The sequence below is a fragment of the Anthonomus grandis genome, chromosome 15, assembly GCF_022605725.1.
Source record: "Anthonomus grandis grandis chromosome 15, icAntGran1.3, whole genome shotgun sequence".
NCBI classification, from domain to species: Eukaryota; Metazoa; Arthropoda; class Insecta; order Coleoptera; family Curculionidae; genus Anthonomus; species Anthonomus grandis.
Window position 1 is genome coordinate 13373706 of NC_065560.1, and position 19313 is coordinate 13393018.

A 19313-nucleotide genomic window follows, 5' to 3' on the forward strand; every position below is an offset into this window, starting at 1 on the left:
AACAAAAAAAAACCTTACGTAAGAATATCTTTTCGATACATTTTGATAGTGAAAGCTTGAAAAAAATTTTAAAAAAATACAAATTAATTTATATTTATGTACACAGGGCATACACACCGACACTGGCTAAGAGATGTAACTAAGACTTAGTAAGTTTTTAATAATAACTTCGTTCGCTTTCCTTTCCGAAATTTCACTTAAAAACTCAAATTTAAGAGAGGAATTCAAGCGATCCCCATTAAGTCCTATGGGAATTGAAATAAAAACGAATCTGGAAGCCGTGTTGCCGATATTATCATTTCGCAGCCTGAGTAAAGTCGGCTGTGGCGGTGCCTTTAAATTCATTTGTGTCACAACGTCGTTCTGCTTTTTCACTGCGGTGTGGTGCGGATGCGACTCACTTCTCTGAACTTTTGACGGGTCTAGTTGACATCTGACAGTTGTTGGCTTTGATAGAATTTGTTGTTTTTTTGCACATTTTGTTGCAATTTTACCAGTTTTTTGTTTAATAACTGCGTATCAAGATTTTTAAAGATACGCCTGAGGAAGTAAATACTTGTTAATTCCTCTCAAACCAACAAATTTGCAACAGAAAATAGTGCCTAGACAGCAAGAGTTTTCACAGCTTTATGTAGTGATAAATTGAAAAAGGTGCTGAATAAACTGAATTTTATTGCTTAGTCCATTACAATCATGTTTGGGAAGCCCGCTTTCGGTTCCCCAGCACCTAGTACTTCATTTGGTAAGTTCTGATGTTAAATTGGATTTTTAACTTTACACCAAACACTCATGCAATTGATTATTACCTACATAAACTTATATTGTTTCATTAGGTACCACTGGGTTGTTTGGCCAGTCGGTGTCTACTGGGGGCTCACTTTTTAATACATCAACCACTTTTGGACAGCAAAACAAACCAACAACATTTGGATTTGGGGCAACTCAACAAAATGCCTCATTTATGGGTGCCCAACAGGTAATTATTGTCTTTTTTTACTAAAGGATATCTTTTTTTTTAAATGTTCTAAGTTAATGACTAAATTTTCCTTATTTTAAAAATGTTATGGTTTCCGGTTCTAGTCGACTTTAGGTATCTCCAATTTTTAACAGTTTTGAATATAAAATAGGAAGTTAATGCTCTTTGGACTTTTTTAAGCAAGAAAAATTGGAGGATGAATGATATTTTCTTTAATAAAATAATAAAAAAAGGAAAAAATCATGATAAAGTGTATGATTAAACTTGTTTTCAAAAATTCACTGCAAGTGTTTGATGGATTGATGGTAATGGGTGTGAACTATAAGCAGGGAACCATTAGGGACTCATTGTAATATAAGAAGCTTAAATAGGAACATTGATAACTTAATTACTTACTTAGAAACATACAAATTACATTTTATTGATATTATTGTGCTTTCTGAAACCTTTCAAATTGATTCGATAAACAATTTTAATATACCAGACTACAGAGTTTTATATAATAATGCTAAGTAATAAAAATGATTGTGTTGTTATACTAGTAAAAAATAATTTGAATGTTGATTTTTCTTTCACTCAGTTGACTCAGAAGCAACTCTAAGTAGAATGAATTTTCAAGTAAATGGCACAACTTTTGGATTAACAGCAATATACAAGCCTCCACCCATTTCAAAGACAGATTTTATAAGTGATTTATTTACATACTTTGAGACGATAACTCTTTCTAATATCGAAATTTTTGTTGGAGAAATCAATCTAAATATTTTAGAACGAAATGATAATCATGTTGTTAATTATCTTTCTATGATGAACTCATTAGGCTTCAAGTCATATATTAACTCAGTCACAAGACTTCTTTCAAAAACTTGCCTAGATCACTTGTTTATCAATCAAAAAATAAAATCTAATAATTTACAACTAAATTCATATGTAATTAAAGCGGATATAACAGATCATAGCCCAATAATGTTTCTCTCTAGTCAAATAGAAGAAAAGCAATATAATTTAATAAATTCTTACAATGACATTAAAACTAAATTGGATATTCCTAAGTTTAGACAACTACTATGAGATTTTGATTGGTCAGTGGTGATGAATAATCATGACTCAGAGTAACTTTCTTGAAAAGTTACCAAACAAAAAAAAAAGCACAAAAAACATAAAAAAATAAAAGATTGGATTAGTAACGATATTATCATATCAATTAAGACTAGATACTGAATGAAGAAAAAATTATTGAAAAGATTTGATACCCAATTAGATAAAGAATATAGAGAATATAGAAATAAATTAAACAACTCATACATAAACAGAAAAATGAATATTATAGGAAAAAAATTGAAAATAACAAGGGTAATATGAGAAAGTTGCACCAAATAATCAAAGATGCCACATACGAAAACGTTAAAAACAAAAACGATGGTTTTATTAATATAAAAAATTAATATGGAGAAAATTTTAATAGTCTACTTGAAGCATCAAATTATTGTAATAGCTATTACATCAATGTTGGAGTAAAAATGGAAACAGCAATTCCGCCACCACATGAACAGAAATTGGATGCCCCAATAACAAAATCAATTTATTTTAACCCCATAACAAAAAATGAATTAATAAAGTGTATCTCAACATTAAAAAATAATAGTTCACCAGGTTATGATAGTATTCAAGCTGATATCATTAAACAGACACATTTAGAAATAATTAATCCACTATTAGATATACTAAACCTCATATTAGAAACTGGTAAAATACCCCTTGAATTTAAAACATTGGTAATAACACCTATCCATAAATCAGGTTCCAAAATATCCATTAATAATTACAGGCCTATCAGCCTTATAAGTAATTTTGCGAAACTCTGTGAAAAATGTATAAAGATTAAACTAATGAATTTCTTAAGAATAAATAATGTTTTATCCTCAAGTCAATATGGATTTCTTGAGGGGTGCAGTACAGAAGATGCCATGCATCAACTAATAACTGAGGTAGTAAATAATTTAAATTCAAACAGAAAATGTATGGCTATATTCCTAGATCTTGCAAAGGCCTTTGGTACTGTGCCTCATAATATACTTGTTAATGTTCTTGAAAGATACGGAATTGAGGGTACTGCTTTAGAGTTGTTTTCAAGTTATTTATCAGGGCGACTACAAATGTTTAAGCTCAATAATGTCCTAAGTGACAAACAGGAAATTAAGATTGGCATTCCACAAGGAACAGTTTTGGGCCCAGTACTCTTTATAATATATATCAACTTACTATTAAGGGTACAGGTGGATGATCTATTAGTATCTTAAGCAGATGATACACCGATTGTGATTTCAGGAGAGTCTTGGGACATTGTGAAACATAAATCTGTAAATAATTTAACTATAATAAAAAATTGGCTTCAAACGTTTAAATTATCATTAAATTTAGCTAAAACAACATACATAGCCTTTTCACTTACTAATGCGAATAGACCACATTATAGTTCTATTTTAGTAGATAATCACTGTATTAAAGAAACTTCATGTACAAAATACCTTGGAGTTGTAATTGATAAGTTTCTGAAATGGCAACCACACATTGATTATCTTTCCAACAAAATTCGAAAACTAATTCATAAATTTTTATTATATTAATATTGAGGGAATTTTTAAATACTAAGACTTTAATAATGTTGTATAAAGCATTTGTGGAATCAATTATAAGATATGGTATATTGGTGTGGGGAGGACTTTATAATAACTGCCTGTACAAATTAAATATAATAGAGAAATATATTTTAAAAACTATTTTTAAAAAAGATAGATTGTACCCTACGCATTTACTATTTAATAAAGATATTTTTAACATTTGATCAATTTACACTCTCACAATCTGTTCTTATATACATATTCAACCTAATTTAAAGTCTTTTGTTAATCATAATTATGATACAAGACTTTGGACCTAAATAGTATAACTTGTTGCCGGGTGCTTGTAGAGGTTGTACTTCCATAAAAAAATGTAAATTGTTGTGTAAGAGTGTAATCTCTGAAAGCCCTTACCAATTTGAAAAGTTTTTCGTCTGAGCATTTGATCACCAATAGTGTCATGGTTGGTTGTATTTTGAATTTTTTAATATATTTATATGTATGTATGCATAATTTTTTAATTATGTTTCTCTCTAACTTGCTTAGTCTCTTAATCTTTCTTATCTTTGTTATAATATTTATAATAGAAAATATTATTAGTTTATATCTAAAAGTAAGTAACATGATTTGATACCGCACATACAGATGTCACATCTAGGTGCTTGATTGTAGCAATATTAAAACAAATCATAATTCGATAAAAACTATAATATATGATATATGTTAACTAGTCTATAGTAACTTTATATATAATTTAACTTTATAATAATTCAGTAATTGAAAATTTTGTAGTTTTGGAAACAATTATTTAATTTTTATGAAATTAGGCATTAAAAATGACCAAAAAGAGGAAATTGTTTATGTAACATGAAAAAAAATGTTTTTACTTTTTCTTGTAACTAAGTCCCTTATGTTCATGTAAAAAAGATACTGAAAACAACTGACTTATTGTTTTGGTACTTTTTAGAATTCAATCTGAATTAAAAATAATATGAAATATGGCAAATTTTATTTCAAATTAAGTCTAAAGAAAATATATTTTTCATATAAAAACAAAAACAAAAGTCCCTTCCATCTCAGGTAACAGAGTTGCCCTAAATGTTATTTGATTAAAAATGTCTTTATTTCTTCTATACACATTTTTTTGGTGTTTTGGGCTCAGTTGAATTGGATTGGGTTGATTTTGGGTTGCATTAGATGGAGTTAACCGAAGTTAACAGTTCTGTATCAATTAGTCTGTTACAGAAAGAACTTAGTTTAGAAAAATTTGCCTAATTAACACTAGATCTAGACTCCATATAAAGTTTATGAGCAGCCATAATCTAAAAATTCATAATTTTCAAAACTTCAGTTATATATTTTTTAGCAATAAAGCAGGTTTTTTCTCTTAAAAATGTACTTTAAAGAATAGCCTTTGACAGTAAACGTTACACACTTCAATCACATGAATATTATGTTAGATTATAATGAGCCTTAGTATGCTTTATGTACTTGTATAGATCAGTTGATATATTGTGGGTATACTGCGAAAACTGACCAAGTCAAGCCATCATAGTTTGTAAATAAATCAATTTAAAGGTTTGCAGTTTTTTTCGGGATTTAGAGTTTATAGATAAAGCAAAATATTCATTCTTTTTTCTTTTTAATATTATAATATGGATTTCATAAATTAATTTAGTACTTAATATTGTTGTTACCTTTAACAAATTTGAAACAAATATTGACTTGGTCACTTTTGGATGTAGGAATTTCTCCATTTCGCAATGATGGTCAACAACAAATTAATTTCGTCTAGCAACAAAACACAAAAAAAATGCTTTGTTTTAAATTTATTGAAAAATATAAATTTAAATACATTTAAAATAAACATGTAACTCTTATTGAAGTAGAAAAATATAAAAAATAGAGCAATATTTAAAAAGAACTAGTCCGAATCTGAATCTGAAAACGCTGATGGCTCCGGAGCGACATCTTTTTTCCACTATCTGATGGTATCAATTGGTACCATGGATGAAACTCGGAAGGAATTGCTCCCATTCTACAAAGCTTTAAAAGATCTTGCTTTTTGGCATTGGATATTGGAATTTCTTTGCTGTATAGATGAGGTATTTCATTTATGATAACATCATTCGCTGTTCGTTTCATACGTCCTGTTACATTAAGTTTAATAAACTCCAAGTCGCTATAATTGTATTTAAATAGGACATACTGCGGCATATTTCTTTCATATCGCATGCACTTGATCTTTAACCAATTTACGCGATTACCGTTTTTATCTATAGTTCTATTCTTAAAAGTACGAGCAGCTAGTGCCTTTAAGTCAAAGAAATCACTATACTTTAATTCATGAATGTTGTATGGTCCACTTATTTTATTTTGTCCACGATTGCGAGCTAATCGAAAAATGTTACACCAATCATGCATGGTATATACTGGTATATTTTTTTTTGCATTCTCTATAGCACTGTGCATAGAGTCTGCCTCCATGTATGAATGACCAGACTCTAAGAAATTATGTTGTATAACACTTAAGTTACTATTTTGTACAAAATGTACAATAAACATAAATAAGGCCGCAATAAACTGATTTCTATTTTGACCACTGCAGGTATCAAAAAACAAACTTATTTCCGTAATATTTTGTGGCAAATTTTGTATGAATGTAAGCAGACATGTTCCTATTTCTGAACTACCTCGTTGGCCTTACTTGTAACATAACAAAGAATAAAGTCTTTTTGTCTTTTGTAGTCAAGAGCCCAAAATTGTGAGCATAAATTGTTCAACTCATCACTAAAATTTAAGGAGCATTTAAATTTACAGGAGCAATTAATTAATCTAGGTTTCTTTGTTGGCTTTACTATGCCCTTTTTAGATTTATAAGTCAAACTTGACATTTTATTTTTTTTGGCAATATTGCTTTTCCACTGAGAAGGATCACTTTTCTTCCAGCGACAGCTACGTTTTGAATTGCCGCTTCAAAACGTAGCTGTCGTGTGTCACTTTCTGAAGACGATTTTCCATTTGACATGTTTTCGTGGTCACTAGGTATGTAATAATTATCAATGCTGCCAGAAGAAAAATTTAAATCGCTTTCAGATGTATTTTCCTTTACTGAGCATGTAGGTAGGTCATTTTAAAACTTTTTTGGCGTAGAGCTTAATGTGCCTAATTATAATGAAAATTTAAACTAAAAGGGAACTTTATTTCTTGAAAAAGATTTTACCTTCAACAACACTATTTACTATGGATGCAGGATCGTCATTGTAATTTTCATTTGTGGTTGCCACAGGTAAAACACATACTTTTTGTGTCTCTGAGATTAACGAAGCGGGTTCTGAAAACGAGAAAAATACTAATAAGAACCGCTATTTGATCACCATTATATTATTCTGCTCTTTAAAGAAAACAAAATCAGATAAACTTTAATCGAACATAACCTCAAACTCTTTTTCAGCAAATTAATTTAATTAAAATACTCTTACTTACCATTATTTTCCTGTGTATTAGCTTCAGCATTATCTAAACACAATTTCACTAAAAACTTGCCTCTGGAACTCATTTTAAAACAGACTAAACTATAAATTTTTTCCTGCATGTGAATGACTACCGAATATAAACAAAAAATGCTTACATGAAATAATGACCAAGTCGTAATAGTCAATTTTCTCTTAAAGATATTAACATTTCTAGTTATATAGAAAAGTGAACTTGATCAGTTTTTCTTGAAAATAATTTGGTTGTCATGACTTGTACATTTTAATGTTATGCATGTGGCATATATCTAGTTTTTTAATTTAGACTTGGTCACTTTTACCAGGTATTCGGCAACTGCTTATTATTATCAATTTTAAGGTAATTAGTCCATAGTTGGCCTAATTACCTTAAAATTGGTAAAAATTCGACTTGGTCACTTTTCGCAGTATACCCACGATATATGACTATCATTACTTGCTGAATATTGTTTATATATTTATCGGTTGTTAGATATAAGAAATCGGCATTTAAAAACTTTTACTCAGGGATTCAATAATGTATCCTCACTGTACTTTTGATATATGGATTGTTGTTTTAATTCATTTTGGGTAATTCTGTCAATCATGTTAACACAATGTTAAATATAACTTAATTTATTTATGTTTAGCTAGGTTTTATATTTCCTATATATTTTTATATTTCCTATTTTTTTTATATATTTCCTATCTATTGTAAATTCTGTGATATGTAACCAAGGCATCCTAAAAGTGAAAAAACTGCGGTTTAAGATTGCTGGTAATGCAGGTGGCCTAAATGCTACAGACTTACAGGCCTGTATTCATGAGCAGAAGAGTTTTGTTGGTGAAAATGAAATTATTTCTATAACGTTCTTAAACAAAAATAACAATATATACACCTATAACAATATACAAGGTGTTTACTATAAAAACCGCCAAACTTTGGGAGGTGATTAAACAAGTTATTTGCAACGAAATTCGTATAACATTTTTTCGAAAAGTTGTTAGTTCTTCTGGTATTTAACATTTTTTGATTTTTTTTTCAGCAAAAACTACTGTATTTAATACCCTTTCCAATGATATACTTACTTTTGATAGCTATTTATTTTCACAGCAATATCATGGGCAAATAAAAGAAAACCACAAAAATTGAAAATGTTATATTTTTTGATTGACCAAAATTAAAAAATCAAAAGTTCATTAAACAATCCTAAAATTATAACAATTGTTCAAAATGTCTTCCCTCTTGTTCAATACATTTGATGCATCTTCTTCTGACACTATCAACAACCCGTTCAAGTTCACCGCGTTTTTGTCGCATTTCATTGCAACACACACTAATTCGATTAATTAGTTTGTCTCGAGTATTAATGTTAATACTATAAACATTCGATTTTAATGTACCCCAGACATAATAGTCAAGGGGCGTAAGGTCAGGGTTTCTGGGCGGCCATCTTACTGGACCGTATCTTTCGATCAATTTCTCATCAAAGCATTGATTCAAGGAATTATGCACAATTCTGCCATTATGGGCTGGGCATCCGTCCATTTGAAACCAAAGTTCCTGTCTAGGGGCTAAGGGGATTTCTTCCAGAAAGTCAACATTTAATAAATTTGAAAACTCATTGGAATTGAGCCGATCAGGAAGTATTACAGGCCCGAAAAGGCGACCTCTCATTAATCCTATTAATATGTTGACCCTTACATCATGGTGAAAATGTGAAACAACAGTCGCATGAAGGTTTTCTGTATGCCATAAATGGTTATTTCTTAAATTTATTATTCCGGCTCTTGTAAATGTTGCTTCATCTGTCCAAAATATTTGATCTGTTTCCTACTCTTGCAACTTATTCAAGTACCACCTACAGAATTGAAGCCTCATGTCACCATCCACTGGCAATAAATCCTGGAGTTTTTTCAAATGAAACGGATGTAAGTTATTTTTTTTAAGAACTCTATGTACAGTGGAATGGTGAATCCTTAACGCAGCACCAATGCGGCGAGTACTTCTAGGTCTTCTGTAACAACTCTCATAATCGCAGGTTCTTGTCTCCAGCTTTGACTATTTTGACCACCTTCTCTAATCTGCAAATCTCGAAGGGAACCAGTTCCCCAGTGCAGCGTCTGAACACTTCTGCAAATGTACTTCTATGGGGTTGCCGTCTATTAGGAAAACGAAGCACATACTCCCTTGCTGCCTCCCGCGAGTTTTCATTTGCGACACCGTAAATAAATAAGATGTCCCGATATTTAATGTTTGTGAAACTAGGCATTATTTTTGTAAGCACGTTTAAATCAAATTACTTATTTAGCTACTTTAAGTCGAAGTGAAAACTTAATGACAGTTCTCGTCAAATTGTAAATATCTATGCTTTTGTTTTAAAATTAAGTAATACATGGTTTGTGAATTTCCTTCTTTTGTAGATTCATTGCCGTTTACAAAAGAAGGAAAACCTGCCTTTTTTCTTAAAGAATGAATATCGCGATATGTTATTTGTTTACGGTTTCTCTAATGGAAATTTGTGGAGTTGTTGTGTTGTGAGGGAAGATAGATCTACAAGTACTCACCGCATTGGTGCTCAAAAGATCAAAAAATATAAAATTTGAAACTTTTCATTCAATTTTTGTGATTTTCCTTCTTTTGCCCATGATATTGTTGTGAAAACAAATAGCTATCACAAAAGTAAGTATATCATTGGAAAGCATATTGAATGCAGTAGTTTTTGCTAAAAAAAAACATGTCCCTATTTATCAAATTTTAGAAAAACGACAACGAAGAAGATACCACTAATTTTGCACATTTCCCAAATGTTACATTAAACTTCTAATAAAACCCAGTATAAAAAATTACTCAAAAACTTAAATATACCCATCTTATAGCAAATTTAATTCTCTTTCAGATGGTGTATCTAAATTTTATGTGGTGGTATGAATAACGGAGATATTCTTGTTTATATGAAAAACAAAGAAATTTGATAAAATCAAAAAATGTTAAATACCAGAAGAACTAACAACTTTTCGAAAATAAGACTTTTTTGTTGCAAATGACTTGTATAAGCACCTCTTTGGCGGTTGGCGGTTTTTATAGTAGACACGCTGTATAATATTTATGGACAGGCATTACATCTTTTATTTCATAAAATGATCAGCAACAAAAAAGTATGTAGTGAATGGAGTAGATATTCAGTTTATCAAGACATGTTTTTCAATGATGCTTTAAATGTCACAAATATTACCATAAAAACACCCAATGTACAGCTCAGAGCGAAAACCTGTGGTTTTTGTGCTTACGAACATAGTACTTTAAGATTTTCAAAAATGCGTTAACTGTGTTCATGCAAATACCAAGCGCAGCCAGAATATGACATAAACCAAATAGTCCAGACTGTCTAACACCACAGATAAATTATGTGAAGTAAAATAGATTATAACAGCTATAATAGCTAATATAGCTTAAAAGGAAATTGGAGAACAATTAGATTTACTGAAGGGGTCTTAATGTATAATAATTGACTGTAATAGTGTTGAGTCTAATATTAAGATAGACAAGAAGGTGGTAAAGATACTACATCTTAATATTCATAGTGTACATAAAAATTTTCATAATTAGTTTTTCTTGAACATAATATGAATGATTTTAATTATTACATTAAAAAAAATTATTTGAATGATTTATCTTTAATTAAATAAAAGCTTACTTTTTGCCAAATTAAATTTGAGTTGCACAATGTTAATTATGATATATTGTTTGGCTACCGACCCTCTTACACTGATGTATACTTATTTTTGAGACTTTGATGATTATTATTATTATAGGAATTAACAACAGATGGATCTTAATATTTATCCCTCACTTTTAAATTCTAATTGTTTTGTTAGCAGTAAAAATTGCCAAAAAAGGTAACACCAGTAGGCAGCTATCATATAAATTCAATTATGTTTTGTAAACATTTATTATTTTGCCCATATAGAAATTTAGTTTTCTAGGTGCCAGACAAGACAAAAATTCTAAACTTATTAATTAATTTATTGTCTAGCTATAATACAAATTTAATTTAAGTATTATAATTATTACATATTGAGAATTAGCAACTTTTCTTGCATATTATCCTAAATATTAAAACGTAAGCTGCAAAAACACATTTTAAAAAGGATATATTTTTTACAGCCTCAAACATCAAGCATATTTAATACCACCCCAAGCACTGGAATATTTGGTGGTTCAACTGCATTTGGTGGTCAGCAGCAACAAGCTGGCACTGTTATTAAGTTTAATCCAGTGACTGGTACTGACACTATGATGAAAAATGGCACAACACAAAGTATCAGCACTAAACATCACAGCATTACTTGCATGAAGGAGTATGAGGCCAAATCTTTTGAAGAATTAAGGTTTGAAGATTATCAAGCAAATAGGAAAGGACCACAACAGGGTGCAACTGGCTTTGGGGCTCCAGCATTTGGAACTCCTACCTCTACTACATCTTTGTTTGGGCAAGCTGACGCCAATAAGTCGGCTTTTGGGCAAACTTCTGGATTTGGACAAACTACAACTTTTGGCCAGCCTGCTGGTAATACACGTTTGTTCATAGACTTTTAGATTTTTTCTCAAAAATTTAATTTTAGCACAACCAACCACAGGATTTGGGGCTCCAGCTTTTGGAGCAACAACTTCAACATCATCATTGTTTGGGCAAACTGATGCTAACAAATCTGCATTTGGCCAAACGTCCGCCTTTGGTCAAACATCTACTTTTGGGCAAAATACTACAGGTTTTGGCATGGCAAACCAACAGACAACTGGTAGTCCATTTGGTAAATCCGCATTTGGAGCTCCCACTAGCTCAACAGGATTTGGATTTGGCACTAATACTCCTCAAAATGCCAATCCGTTTGGCGCTGCTGCACCGGCTAAGCCATTCGGCACCACTTTGCCAACCCAGTCACAACCATCGTTGCTGTTTGGTTCAAATACTGCTCAGCAGCCCAGTACTGGATTTGGGACTGGTTTATTTGGTGCAACAAATACACAAGTGAGAAAAAAAATGTTCAATAAAAAACAGAGTTTTATATGTTTTAAGTTAATTTGTCTTTAGAATACTGGCACTGGCCTATTTAATAAGCCAGCGCAGCCCACTACAGGCTTTGGTACCACTGGACAGACTCCGGGTTTTTCCTTCAGTACTCCGGCTGCTTCAACCCAACCCAGCCTATTTTCAAATACATCAAAGCCTTTGTTTGGTGGTGGTACTGCCAGTACAGCACCAGGTAAGGATATTTTATTTATTTTATACTCTTACAAACACCTTAAAGGTAATTATATGTTTGAGTGTAAATCTAACATAATCTAATCTATTTTGTAAATATATAATTGCTATCCAAATAAAAGTAATATCACAAAATTTAGCTACTTCATCAACTTTCCAGTACATAACGTGTGAAACAAGTAGATTTTTTTTAAATTCTAAATATATCAAGATCTAATCTTTTAATGAATTAATAATATTCTTTTAAACTTACCTTTCTTCTCAATCTCATATATTGGGTACATTTATCGGGATTTGCCCTAAAAGCTAAAAAGAGTTAATATTCTGATGCAGTACATCAAAAATAAACAGTATCCTACTGTTTGACCGACCTTCGTCAAGAGTTAACTCACTTAAGTCTTTTAGTTGATCATTATAAGAAATTAGAATCGGAAAAGCAGGATACACCCTATGTTTTTTGTAATAGACAAATCTTACAAGTCTATTGTTAATTTTTTCAAGAGCACTCGCATATCTAACCTGTTTTGGACTCCAAAATACCCCACAATCATATTCCAATTTATATCTAAAAACTGCGTAAAAAAATAATAAACATGTTTTATATTTGGAAAACTCTTTGGAAAATCTCAAGATAACATTAAGGAATCGATAGCGTTCACATAGAAAATTATAATGCTACTGAAATTTTAAAAGGTAAAGTCGGATATCTCTCATCTGTGTTTATTTCTGTGCCATCGATATTTAATGATCTGTTTTGATTTGAAATAGCTCATGTGTTTATACTTATTTATATTGATTAGTAAATTATTTATTCGGCAAAAGTCTGAATCTAAATGAATTTAAATCGTTTTGTAAGACTGTAAATCATGCTCATTTTTGACTGGCGCATATATATTTTTAGATCATCTGCATATACTAAGAATTAGCTTTTTTTCGTAAATCTAGATGTATCATTAATAAATAGAATGAACAATAATGGGCACAGTACAGACCCTTGAGGTAGCAGTAAAACTTAAGTAAGTTTGAGATGCTTAACGTCATAGTTAATAAGCATCCAAAATTTTTGTACCAAAATTCGATGGTCAGATTTATGAAATGCCCTAGTCATGTCTGTATTTACAGGGTGTCCCACTTAAGATGGATACAAGCCAATATCTTGGTTATTTGTAGAGCGATCTTTTTTATTTTCGGGGGGGTGTATGGTTAATAGGTGCACATTTTGCGCAGGGTAAGAAATGCAATACCTCACACGTTTCATTGGGTTTGATATTTTTCAGTTTAAGAGTAAGGTACCTTTAGGACACTATTTAAAATATGTTAAATTATATTCAATCCTCCTTACCCAAGATACTTAAGTTCTAATTTTGATAAATTATGCTTTATTGTTCCTGCAGTAATTTCTTAAAAATGTATTTTTTTAAAGAATATAAGCTAAAAATGTTTTCGGTATTAGTTTGGCAGCTATTTATAACCTTTGAAATTTGATAAGAAAATGATATTTTGTAAGTTTCAGTTGAGTGAAGCAGAGGTGTTAGCCTTCCTTTATACCGGGTATTAATATTGTGAACATCTGTGCGAAATTATATTTTATTATGTAAGATGGAGATCTTAAATTAATTATTTTAAAAAACATTGAAGATGCATGAAAAATCCTTCTGTTGTGCATAGTCAACCACCTGGTTTCCTTAAGCTTGTGTTTTATGGGTTTGCGCTTTCTTATGCCATATATTAATCTAAGGCACGCATTTTGGAGTTTTTGAATTCTACTCTCTTCAGCAGTTCTCAAGCATGGACCATACACTGCATCGCAATGATTAAGCTGTGATAGGACCAGCGAATCACACAGTAGATTTTTTCTTTTTCTATTTAAAACGTAACGATGTGTATAAATATTTTTTAGGTTTAAAAATCCTTTTTGAATACATGAATTTACGTGCTGTGTGAATCACAGGTCACTATCTAGAATCAAACCCAAGCTCTTGCAGTGCTCGACGTGTTTTATAGGCTCGTTATTGATATGAATTAGGTCCCTATAATACTGTAAATCTTACGGCTACCCTTGCCCCCAAACAGCATAAATGCTGATTTCATAGAATTTAATTGTAAGCAATGATTTTTAGAAAACTCGTAAATGCTGGCAAGATCATAATTAATGGCAGCCACTGCTTGGGAACTTTCACCTGGTTCAAATGAGAGATATATTTGAGTATCATCAGCATAATAGTGCTGCTTAGATGATATGAATATTTTTGCCATGTTTGATCCATAGATTGAAAAAAGGATTGGCCCAAGGATGGAGCCCTGAGACACGCCAGAAGAAATCTCTAAAAAACCAGAATCTACGCCATTATAAGAAACAGCTTGATACCTATCTCTAAGATAATTAGCAATCAACGCGCATACTCCCTCCCCTAAACCAACAAATGACAAAATATTTATTAAAAGATCATGGTTGAGAGTATCAAAGGCCTTGCTATAGTCGAGCATTACCGGTAATGTTAGTTTATTGGAATCAAATGCTGATAAAATATTATAAGTTATAGAGGCCAATGCTGTACAACAGCTGTGATTTAATCTTAACCCTGATTCTGTCACTGGTAAAATTGAGTTGTCTTTAACAGATTTCTGAAGCTGCATTTCCATTACTTTTTCTAATATTTTTGATAGCGTTGGAAGAATGCTTATTGGCCTCAGATCGCTTAATGTAAGAGGATTTAACGTCTTGGGTAAAGGGCTAACTAGCCTAAATGAAAAAGGTTGCTCAGCCAGGATAGCTTCTATCCATCTTAAGTGGGATACCCTGTACATTATTTTACCATTAAATTAAAAGAACAATACGTGAACAAAAATGAAAATATTTTAGATTAGCTCTTGAGAATCTCCGTTTTAAGATGTCCCCCAAAGGAAAAAATTGAGACTGCTTAGATCTGGGATCTAGGTGGCCACGATTGTGATCCTCTACGCGCTATCCAACGACTATTATAATAGGAGGAGATTGAAATGTCGCGTGAAAATAGGGACATCGTTTAGCAAATTTGGTAAATCCTTTTCAAGAAACCGGCGAAAATTATTTGCGTTCAATCTACATGTTGGAAAATAAGGCCCAATTACATATCACCAATAATTCCAGCCCGTACATTTACAGAAAATTGCTTTTGGTGGTGGGATTCCGTGGTGCCATGCGGGTGTTTTGCAGTTCAGAAATGGTTGTTGTGAAAATTTCTTAAAGAGTTTCTTAATAGTAAGATACTAATAAATTAGCTTCGTCCGTGAATAAAAAGTTGACTTAAAATTGAGGATTTTCGGTAACCATTTAAAGAAATCATTGGTATAAATGCATTCGTAATGGAAAATCCTGCGGGAGTAGAGCCTACACTCTTTAGATATGATACGGGTATAGTAAATAATCATGAAGAATTCTCCATACTAGAACATGAGGAATTTTTTCTGTTCAACTAAATTTAAAGCAGCTTCCTCGGTTTCCGGTATTCATACAGTATAGTGTGTTCCTTTTTAGGTAGTTTTTTGGTTCAAAAGATCCCCTTTCACATAATTTTCTGTCAGTTTCTCTCAACGTTCAAGCATCTGGAATTATTCTATTTGGCAAACGCTCTTTCTATAATCGCCTGGCTTCAAATGCGTTGTTGTCAGCACACCCGTATAGGAAATGGATATCAGTAAACATTTGTAAAAATTTATTGTGACAGTTATATGTTTAAAAAATTTAATGTTATTAAAATTTAAGTTAAATGAACATTATGTGTATTGATAAAAATATTTGTCAAAACAGATATTTATTTCATTTGGTGATCATTTATGTATTTTACACCAGAATTGTTTCCTTAATAACATTGCTGTCCATTGCTCTTTAGATTTTTTTGTTTTTTGTTATTTTTTTGATACTTTAGATACACATGAAATGGGAATATTTGTCGTTTTTGGTAAATATCTTACGTATTTAAATTCTGTAGTGAGATAATATACAGGGTGGATTCGTTTAAAAATCCTCACAAAAACTTGTTTGAAAGTTGTCATACTGAGAACCTGGGAGACCCTGTACGAAATATTTAAAAACTATTTAATATTAGAGTACCACTAGACGTCTAAAATTAGAGTTTTTATACTGTAATGTTAAATAATGTATATATGTTTAAATTTTTACATATGTTATAAAGTAAATAAATTATTTTTTTTTACTAATGAATTGACCATGCATAAAAATGTTATTTTTTTCCGCGGTAATCGCATGTCGGACGAAAAAAAGTCAAGCAATAAAATTTGACTTAAAAAGTCTTGGAGATTATAAAAATAGTGTTTATTTTATGGAAAAGCAATGACGTCCATAATATTTTTCAAAAATATTTACCCTACTTTACTGTATAGACGCTTCTAGTTAAACTTTTAAAAAATCAAAAAATGGCCTTTCATATTCAGAGGGTGTGTGCTAAATTTAATAAACATACAATGCCGGCCAAAAGTGGAGAAACTTTTAATATTTTTATTTTTTTCTTATTAAAACTAATTCGAAGTAATTGTAAATAATGTTTATGGTTATATCTAGTAGTGATGAAAATAATTAGAAAAAAAAATTGAAAACAAATAATTTATTACAAAATATGCAAACAAAATTTATTTTCTCTAAGGACAAAAATGGAGAAACTTTTTATTTTTTATGACATAATTATGTTATAATACAAAATGTGGATAAAAGCACACTAATACTTTGTGGCATAACCGTTATTCTTCACAACTTCACTACACCGTCTTGGCATAGATTCAAGAAGATTGTGTATACTATCTCCGGAAATTTCACTCCATGCTTCTTTTAGGACTTGGAATAATTCGTCTTTATTTCGGAACTTATTCGGATTTTTTTTGTCGAACTTTTTTGTCTAGGTGCTCCCACAAGTTCTCGGTGGGATTTAAATCTGGAATTTGAGCTGGCAGCTTCAGAACTTCAGAATTTCTTGAGAGGTTAGGAAATTTTTAAAAATTTTAGAAGTGTGCTTGGAGTCGTTATCATGCTGGAATTTCTAAATTAACAGCAAATTATCCTCGGCGTAGGGAAGCATATTATTCCTTAAGATGTTTAGATAATATTGGCTATTCATGATCCCATCTATTCTCACCAGTGGACCAACGCCATGCCCGGAAAAACATCCCCACACCTACACATTACTGCCTCCATGTTTGATTGTGGGAATAGTGTACTTTGGGTTGAATTTTTCATTCTCGGGACGTCTAACCCATCTCATACCATCTGACCCAAATAAATTGAACTTACTTTAATCTGACCATAAAACGTTTTTCCATTGATTATAGGTCCAATGTAAGTGTTCTTTTGCGAATCTCAAACAAATTTGTCTATTTTTCGTTGAAATGAAAAGTTTTTTTACCGGTCTCCTGGCTTTTAAGTTGGCGTTACATAAACGTCTTCGAATAGATCGAACTGAAAGGGAAATGCTGGGATATGCCTTTTTTATATCTTCAGCGGAGAAAAATGGATTTCTTATAGAACATCGTCTAATTAGCTTGTCAGTTGCAGATGTTGTTTTTTTGGGCTCACCCAATAACACCTCTACTGTCTTTGAGTGGGTGTTGGTCTACTTGGGTTAGAGATGCTGGCAGTAGTGCCTCTAGTTTGCCACAATTTGATTTGTTTACAAATGACACTTTTATGAAGATCAAGTTCTCTAGCGGTTGTTACTTGTTTCACTCCCGCATTGTGCTTCTTTTTAATACTAAATAGGCTTCTTCACAATCGAAAACGAACTGCTTCAAACGAGACCTATTTAATTTAAAATATTTAATACAAAAAGTTTCTCTATTTATGTCCTCAAGTAAAAAAAAACATTGTTTACTATTTACATTCCTGTGATAAATATTCAAACTGTTTTGGTATAAATTTATGGCTAAGATAAACATTTTTAATACATGGTGTCACAAAAATTTTGAATAGATTATTAAATTAGAAAATAAATTAAAAATTTCTCCACTTTTGGCCGGCACTGTATCTAGGAAGTTATTAAAGTTACGATAAAGAAACGATTTTTTTCTTTTCCTTTCAACACCCTGTAGCTCAAAAATTAAGGGGTTTAGGACATCACCGAAGGATTAACACCATTAAGGATCAGCATCTTATTCTGTAAGACCCTGTATATTGGATTATAGGGTCAAAGGATTACATGTGTTTCGCGATCATCACATCTACTGTAAGAACAAAACAGGGATATTACGCTTTTCGCACATTTATTAATTACACCTAATTTGCACTAAAATTACAAACTAATAACTTTATACCTTGTATACCCACTAATAAAAAAGAAAAAATAAAAAAAGAAAAAACACTACATGATACAAGTTCTTTCTGAAATGCAGTTTTTGAAAGTGAGATTTTGAAAAGTCAGAACAGAAGAAGCTATTGAAAGCAGCAAATTTACGTGATTATAGTAAAACAAATCAGAATTATATTACATTATCTAATTCATATATTAAAATCTTCTAATTTTACTACAAACTTAAGTCATTGAAAGACAGGATCAAATCTAATGACTTATTTGCCAAGAGCTTCTGTCTGGTTTCTTATGAAAAGACTCACTTACATACAAAAAGTTTTGGAGTTTTTAAATTCTGACGAGTTCCAACCTTTCAATAAAAATCGAACTAATTCTTTCTTTACTAAGGTGAAGCGAATTGACCATGAAATCCTTGACCATAGTACTATCAGCCTAGAGTTCTTCATACCAACAAATATAGACTGTATCCTACAAACCCCAGAACTTACTCTATAGTCTAGGGAGTGATACTCACTTTCCAAAATGTTGTTTTTTTTTGATAAAAGATTAATTCACAAGAAAAAAATCTGGAACCACAATGTTTTCTTTTGGATGAGGATCCATCAACACCTTCTAATTCTCGTAATTTCAATAACAGCTTTGAAAGTAAAAGAAATAAAAAA

The 19313-nt window shown here is 31.2% G+C and overlaps 1 protein-coding gene and 1 long non-coding RNA gene across 3 annotated transcripts in view; one reads left to right on the forward strand and one right to left on the reverse strand.

Moving 5' to 3' along the window:
* The first annotated feature begins 437 nt into the window (after nt 1-437).
* LOC126745147 (nuclear pore complex protein Nup98-Nup96) overlaps nt 438-19313 on the forward strand; it is a 139045-nt gene continuing 120169 nt past the window's right edge. The window contains exons 1-5 of one of the 2 annotated variants that reach the window (XM_050452868.1): nt 438-742; nt 834-976; nt 11257-11659; nt 11715-12121; nt 12185-12356. In XM_050452868.1, coding sequence (XP_050308825.1) covers nt 694-742; nt 834-976; nt 11257-11659; nt 11715-12121; nt 12185-12356 — 1174 coding nt within the window. In that variant the 5' untranslated portion in view covers nt 438-693. The remainder of the gene's footprint in view (nt 743-833; nt 977-11256; nt 11660-11714; nt 12122-12184; nt 12357-19313) is intronic. The other variant, XM_050452869.1, reaches the window with a different exon arrangement.
* LOC126745153 (uncharacterized) lies at nt 5329-7343 on the reverse strand. Its single transcript, XR_007663445.1, has 3 exons — nt 7084-7343; nt 6821-6931; nt 5329-6762 (listed from the first exon to the last, which is right to left on the reverse strand). It is a non-coding gene; the product is annotated as an uncharacterized LOC126745153 (long non-coding RNA).